Here is an 8,107-nt window from a genome sequence, read left to right on the forward strand (position 1 = left end):
CCGCATATGTTTGTTTCAAGTATAGAAAGTCACCTCCTGATAATGGATAAATATCCTGGTGTGACCTGGGGTTACTTCATTGTCGGCGATCTTATTTTCCCCTACTGCAATAGCGCACATATATATTTAGGTCCTATTGATCGTCGCTAGATGCAGATGGAAAAGTATCAGCATCTGCCTTTGATGAAACCTCCCCAGAAATAGACAGGGAAACGAGTCAGGCTTCTGCACCCTTGTTTCCATCAGCTACTGAAATGGACCAGGACTGCTACTTTTCTCATTTTCATTGTGTACAAAGGTTACTTTATTAGTTACTATTTGTTACATCTGCTTGCTGCCTTCTCTCAACACCATTCGCCAGGTCTGCTCTGACCAGTGTTATTATGTTGCATTCTGCGTTTCCCCACTGCCTGTAACTTGCAATTGTGTAAAGCACTGGATGTTTTATATGCCTAAAGTAATATAGGGCAAGTGGTGCAAGTTGGTGACACTGTGGAGAGAGGTTTTTTTCTTTCTGTCGTGCACTCTTGTACCAGTTTCCATTCTTGATGTAAGTGATTTATATTGTGGTTTTTAGTTGCGTGTGCTAACTTGTCTTACTATCTCTTCAGCAGCATAAGAAGGATGAGCCTCAGCTTCCTAAGATATCACCCAAAAAGACATTGGAGCCAGTTATGGACCTCCTAGGTCTCGGTGAGCTGACTGTTAATCAGTGTATGCCATTTGTTTTGTTCTCATTGGAGAGTGGATGGATGGGACATCAGAAGGGTGAATTCCCATGACATAGCCATAAAACTATTGTACATGATAGTGTAGTCAGCATCTTTGTAGTATTACATGTGTGTCTGTAATCTAAAAGGCTGATGTCTTTATCCCAGGCACTTTGTAATTTGTTTAACTATTTTCGTAGTAGTTACAACAAAATAGATAAAGCGCTCTGTGGTAAAGGGTTCTGATGTTTAAGTGTCAACCAAAGGTTATGACTGAGATTATCTATATGTCAGTCAACTTGAATTAAGGTCTTTGTAGCACACTGGTGGGCGAAAACTTGAGGCTGGGTGTTCTGGATAAGGGTCCTTGAACCGTGAAAGTCTGGTTATGAAGTGAAGTTCCCTGGAACTGAAATGTAAACGAGGCCTCGTTTACATTTATCCTGGTTACGGTTCGTTATATGCAACAACCTGCCCACAGTTTATGCCAACTAGTTCAAACATTACAAGGTACTGCGTTTATGAATACCCTGCCGACAGTTCTTGCCCACCTGGGATACATATCCTCTGTTGTTTAACAGTTCTTGAACATCCAGCCTCAAGTTGTCGCCCACCAGTTTGTCAGTAAGAATAGACTCTGTCACATATAATTGGAGAGACATACGTTGTATGGTTCCAGGGAACTTCACTTCATAACCAGACTTTCACGGTTCAAGGACCCTTATCCAGAACACCCAGCCTGAAGTTTTCGCCCACCAGTGTGCTACAAAGACCTTATTTCAAGTTGACTGACATATAGATAATCTCAGTCATAACCTTTGGTTGACACTTAAACATCAGAACCCTTTACCACAGAGTGCTTTATCTACTTTGTTGTATCTGTTTGAGGAAGTGGGGATATTTCCTGAGAGGGCAGCTAGTGGTTTAACATCCATTTCCCCCCCTATGAGCGCCGACTGTTCTTATTTGTTATATTTTCATAGTAGTAGTAATTCTAAGCTGCCGAACAGACGCACATTTCTTATTTTGTCTAATGAATACATAAATCTGCTCTAAGGAACAATACAATAAGCAGTCATTAGGTCTCTAGTTCTGGGCCATGTGTCCCCTCTATTTTCACTCCTGGATGAGTCATTCACAAACAATAACTGCACAATAGTGTCATTGTCACTTGGACTGGAGCCAAGCTCGTGCTTGAAACATCAATAATTCGTGCTTGCAAAGAACATTCTACTCATTAATAATTTTACCTCTTTTCCTGTGTTGTTTGTTTGTTCTTTCAGATACCCCAGTGGCCACTGCTGTTCCCAATGGTAAGTCCAACACCAGCTTGGAGAAGGAATTGGACTTATTTGGCTCCACATCTTTGTCTGGCTCCAAATCCAGCCAGGTAAACCTCACACACAGTTTTGTGCAGTATGCTACTTTACTATCTACTTCCAGGACTGTCTGTTCTGATTTCAGCAATGGCATTAAGCCATTATAAAGTATTCCAAGTGGTTCCCTGGAGGGCACTAGACGTATATGGTCTTTAACCTTTTTTAAAGATTGTTAGCTAGGACGAGAGCAGATGGTTATTAGTGTCCTCTGTAGCAGCCTATGTGCCAGTATTCTGTTTCGCGTTAGTTGTTTGAAGGTAAATGTTATTAAGAGAGTCATTTGCCTGTCTAACATATGATATTGTTACACTGTGCTGCGTGATGCTAATCTCACTATCCCAGCATAGTGACATTGTGTACATCATGCAGGGGAAATGGTGACTGTAGCCTGTGAACCTGCAGTGCTTCTGTGTAGAGTACAGGTTATATGGCACAGTCCAGTCACACCAGCTGAAGGGTGTTTTAAGCATCCAATGGTTTTAACTTAGTGGCTGCTATAAATCCACTTGTCATAAATATTGTCTTATTTCTGGATTTAGCTGTGTCCTATATAATCAGGCAGTGTTGTTTATTTGCATTGCCCTAATGTATCACGCACCTCTGCTGTGCTCTTTCATCAGAGACCATTATACCTAAAGCCATTGTATAGTATCCCAGGATAAGAAAAATAAAAAAAATAAACTTTTCTGATGTATAAGACATGCTGAAATGCCCAGAATTAAGCTATAAAAATACAGCACTGGGGCCAGTAAAAAAAAAAAATCATGTACAAATCAATAAACAGAGGATAATCCTGGTATGCCGATTTCCAAAGTCCTAAAACTAAATTAAGTGATTTATCCCTGAAGTCTGCCGCTTTAACTTTTTCTCTCAAATAGAGAGTTACAAATATACTCCCCTTGCTGTGTGTGGTTTGTCAGAAACCGGTCCAGAGAAACCTAGCTGCTTGCCAAATCTTAGCCAGCTGTGACAGCTCTTGTGCCAGAGTCTACTGTGCGGTGTGGTCCCCTGGACCCAAGGACCAGTGTGCCATGCACACCCTGTTCCCATTATAGATATGCCAATGCGTGGGCAGTTAACCCTGGACTACGCATGCATTATAAGCAAACAGAGGATTGTGGAGAAACAATGTTAACCCTGTCATGCTACTGGCTGAAGTCCTGCAAATTTTGGAGTATGCAACAGGGAGCTTTTTTAGGAGGCGAGTTATTTAAATAAAAATAAATGTATTTTAATTCTGAATTAGTACCCGTTTTGTATTTATTGGAAAAGATGATGGAGAAAGGGGCTCATGGCATGAGTATCCTGGTGTGAGAATTCCCTTTATAGAAAGAAATAGCTAAAATAAACAAATGTGTAGAAAGAAGCGCTCGGTATAATAGAGCAAATATTGATCATAAATAAAGACTAGGCTGCTTGTATGTTTAAGCAAAATAATACATGATTTATAAGTTGTTAAGAAAATCATGTGGCAATGAGGCATTCTGCTTAGAGAATTTCTTGACCCCTTTTGTCATATTGGTCATGTAAAATAAAATATCGCCATTAATATTAATGCTGTTACCCCAATAACCAAGCTGTGGTAGAAAATGATAGCAATAAACTTGGATTAATAGCATTTTGTAGAATATATGGTAATGCTGGGAGAGCCTTTTGCAGTTCACACACTGCTTTCAGAATTAGTAAGATGTCTTATTAACAAAGTTCTGGAGGCCTAACTGCTCAGCTGTGGGTTCTGTTTATCATGTCCCCCAGGGTGTCAGCACCATGCCAGTGACCAGTTCAGGATCTGTCCCAGAGAATCTCAACCTATTCCCAGAGTCGGGAGGGAAAACGGAAGAAGGCGCAAAGAAGCAACTTTCCAAGGACTCAATCCTATCTCTGTATGGGCCTCAGACTCCTCAGATTCCAGCTCAAGGTAAGAATGTGAGGAGTGGCCTGGCCGACTGTAATACTGATTACTAGGTATTTGTGGATAGCTTTACCTTTAAAATTAAAGAACTTGGCCAAATCTGGATATAATATTTTGTTTGCATCGAAGCGGCATAGTTTTACAATGACATAGAAAAGCATTCATAATTGTAACGGTTTCTCTAACCTACACTTCAATTATTTTTGCAGGAGCCCTCTTCATGGCACCAGCACAAATGGCCTACCCAAATGCTTACACTGGCTTTCCAGCAGCAGTTTCAACTCCTGGTAGTGTTATGGGTGGTATGATGGCATCACCAATGGGGATCATAACCCAGCCATCCCACACAGGAATGGTTGCCCCCATGGCTGTTCCAGCTGGGTATGTAGGCGGAATGCAGGCAGCAGTCATGGGTGTTCCAAATGGAATGATGGCGCAGCATGCAGGATATGTAACTGGCATGGGTGCTGTGGCACAACCAATGTATGGGATGCAGCCAGGACAGCAACTACAGTGGAATGTTACTCAGGTAATATATATAGGGAAGTAGTCATGAGATACAATGGTAGTCAAAGCTTTCACTGCTACCCACTTTATTTAATTCTTTGTTTGAAATTTTAGACACTTTTATCATTTATTTGATTATTTTTATTTGTTTCATTGTTTTTTTTGTGTACTTTAGATATCTCATCACAATGAATGCATACTTCTGATCTTTTCTTTCCTTTTTTTTTTTTTCTTTTTTTTTTCTCCAGGTTTCCCAACAAATGGCAGGGATGACCTTTTTCGGTGTGGGAGGCATGGCAGGATATGGACAGCCTACTGCCAACCAGGCACCTAACCAGACCCTCAGCTCACCGATGTGGAAATGAAAATGGGCATTCTCTGCTCACTCTGAACTTACTCCACTCCTTTCTCCAGCCCAGCTGGTCCCTAATTGGCGGTATACAAGCATATTCATTTACCTTTTTTCTAAAGAGCTATCCACTAATATTCCTATCAGCCTGAATCTAGTTATACAGGTAAACAAATTGTCCTTGATCCTACCATTGCCAGTACCCTGAAGTATAAGGCAATGCTGAGTGCTTCTGAAAATTTCTACAAACATTTCCCCAAGTCGAGCCATGCATTAAGTAGTGCTGTATGAAAATGAATAACAAGGGTGCAATGCATTCAAATGTCAATAAGCTGGTGTATGTGCACCAGTGATACTGAAACCAGCTCAATGCAATGTGCGCAGTGTTAGAGACCTTTATTACAATTCTGCACCAGCAAGCTCTGTAGATCTGCAGGCAAGTCTAAATGTCCTCTGTCCCTGTAACACAACTGGAAGTAGATGTCACCCATGTCTGTTCTCCTGGAATGAAGTCTGGAAATGTACTAACATAGCTGCTCTATGCAGGGCTGCATGCATATGTTTGTCAGGTCAGATCACATATTGATGAAGAAGGTGTTTAGTTTTTATTTTCCATCAAATGCCTTTGTTTTTTTTATTTATACTCTGTTGCTTTTACCTTTGAAAGTGGAATAATATCTCCCCAAATATTAATTTAGTGTAAAATTGGCCACACATTTTAAGAAAATTAATTACAGATTTTGTTTTCAGAATTTTGCTTTGTTTTTCCACCACACTCCTTAAATTATTCCTTATTCTATAATGCTAGTTGCTTATTGTAGAATGCCAGTTGCATCCAATATTAACACACTACCCCATTTTGGAGTAGATTTCTTGCATTTAATGAAACGTTTTTTTGAGTATTTTATTTTGACAATTTTTTTTAAACATGGTATTATTTTTAGAATTCTTTAAAGCTATACTAACTAACTAATTTATATGGAAACCAGAGTTAGTCTAATGTAATAAGGGGATTTTCTGCTTACTCCACTTTCATAGCCCCATATTTTTACATTCAGATTTTAATTATTCTGCTGCTGAGCGTAATGGAAGTAGTGATATGTTTTATTTTAGCTGGTAACTTTTATCTCTCTGATATGGAATGTGTGATGTACTTTGAAGAGGGATCTAACTTGTGGTAGGGAAAAGTTTAGGCTAAAGGATTTGTATAATATAGAATAAATAGTATATACTTCTAAAATAACATTTGTTGGTGCATGGGCCATATTATCTAACTTTATTAAATGTAAGAAAAAATATGGGGGGAAGCTGTCATGCAAATGATATTCATTCACCCTGTTTACGTTATCATTCATATATGGGTGATGCCTTATTTCAGTTGTTTAAAGAATGTTTTTTTTTTTTTTTTATTATTTTAATCTGACTGTAATGTTCTAATGGGATTTGGTGCTGTTCGTAGCCTTTTCTGTAGGGAGTTTTAAAGTGTGCCCACAATAGCTTGAACCTGTTGCTATCACGGCACTCTAAATAGAGATATTAAATATCCTATTTAAAAGTGAAGTGCCGAACCCTCAAGGGTGGCTCACTGGTCCTTTCTGGTAAATGGAAATGCCAGCCTTCCCGTATGTTGTATTACATGATGTGACGGATGGCTGTGTGCAGATAAAATGTGTGTTTGGGTCACAGAGCTGGCGCCCAGTCTTATCTGGATCTTGGACATGCGTTCTGTATATGAAGCTATCTTCTCAGATTCTCTTATCCAGCGTGTTGAAACCTATAGTAGACTGACAGATTCAAAAATATCCATTGTGCATGTGGTCATGCATAAGCCTCTTATGCATTGAACAGAAATGTTTGCAGTGCTATGTACTAATAATAGTTTTACAAATACATGCTTGGAACCCTCAAATCTATTTGAAGTTTAGTGAAGCTGCCCCCTCGAAGATGTACAGCGATGTTATTTGCTATGCTTATTTCATTTTCATCTAGTCACATTTTACATGCATAATTACTAATCTGAGTGCATGGTAAATGCCCAGTTATTTTGCTAGTTCAACTTCATTATATGCATTTTTGCTTTATGGTCCTTACTCTAGTAGCAATCAATGGTGACAGACTGTAAAGGGTAAGGCTTCCTGAGCCTGTGTAACAGCATTTTCATATTCTGCCCTAGTGCTGGTAGACTAGCAGCTGTAGCTCACTGGCATATCTGCATTTTATTCCTATCTCATAAGTGGTCTGATGTCACATTGATTAGAGGCCGGCTTTTCCTGTTCATTCCATACAAATCACTGCACTTATGGCTGGCATTACACTTGTCAGCCACGACCACTTTGGGACTGAAACTGTGTGTGTGTTTGTGTGCATGTGTCTGAGCTTGATTTTGATTCTGTTTTCGTTTTTAAGGATCTATTCACTTAGTGTTACAGAAAAGATCCACAGGACAAACATGATCCTGTTACATCTTGATAAGCAACATTTGATGTGGAATCAGTCGTGGGACCTTTTTTTTTTTTTACTTGATCGAAGTGTCCCTGACATCCAACTGCCTCTATCATTACTTGATTCTCATTCCCCAACCACATATTACACAGAGATTCAAGTTTTTCATTTATTTTCTTAAAAACGGACCAGAAGGTTTGCAGGATTGTAACCGTAGAATAGACAGCCACGGTGCTGTTGGTATGGCAGTTTCCTGGGTAAGCAGGGTTTTTAGCATGCAGGGCATCTAGATGATTAATGTTCTTGTATTATTTGTATTGTTAGCTAATCAGCTGAACCAAATTCCTTCAAACTAAAGGACTTCATGTACCATATGTGCTGGGAAATAAATACATATTCTGAATGTGAAATATTTGCACTTTCTGTAGCTTTAACACATGTAACAACAGGTTTTTTTTGTTTTTTTTTAAGTTGTTTGCTAACCTGTGTTTGTGTGTTTGGTATTTTATTTTTGGTCATTTTTATTTAACCTTTCAATATTATCAGGAGCATCTAAGTTATAAACACATCTAATGCAGATAATCTTACAGATCTATAAATATATATATATATTTTTTTTTGTTCTGTTAATCTCTGGAATTTTTTTTTTTTTTTAATGTCTGCTGCTTTTTTTTCTAACAATGTATTGTAAAATGATGGTTTCTTGTGTATTTGATTCTTGCTCACCTAAAATGTGAAAATCATTTACAGAGGCAGCTACACATCTGTGTATATGTACATTCCGAATTAAAATGGTCATTAAACAATG

At 38.8% G+C, this 8,107-nt stretch overlaps 1 protein-coding gene across 4 annotated transcripts in view; it reads left to right on the top strand.

Annotated features, from left to right (window-relative positions):
- SMAP2 (small ArfGAP2) overlaps positions 1–8,107 on the top strand; it is a 29,365-nt gene extending 21,258 nt beyond the window's left edge. For 2 of the 4 annotated variants that reach the window (XM_088462704.1, XM_088462722.1), the window contains 5 exons: positions 612–693; positions 1,994–2,100; positions 3,845–4,007; positions 4,211–4,530; positions 4,757–8,107. In XM_088462704.1, the coding sequence (XP_088318830.1) occupies positions 612–693; positions 1,994–2,100; positions 3,845–4,007; positions 4,211–4,530; positions 4,757–4,873 (789 nt within the window). In that variant the 3' untranslated portion in view covers positions 4,874–8,107. The remainder of the gene's footprint in view (positions 1–611; positions 694–1,993; positions 2,101–3,844; positions 4,008–4,210; positions 4,531–4,756) is intronic. The other 2 variants (XM_088462712.1, XM_088462731.1) reach the window with 1 other exon arrangement.

The sequence above is a fragment of the Taudactylus pleione genome, unplaced genomic scaffold (assembly GCF_031769625.1).
Source record: "Taudactylus pleione unplaced genomic scaffold, aTauple2 ptg000007l, whole genome shotgun sequence".
Taxonomy (NCBI): Eukaryota; Metazoa; Chordata; class Amphibia; order Anura; family Myobatrachidae; genus Taudactylus; species Taudactylus pleione.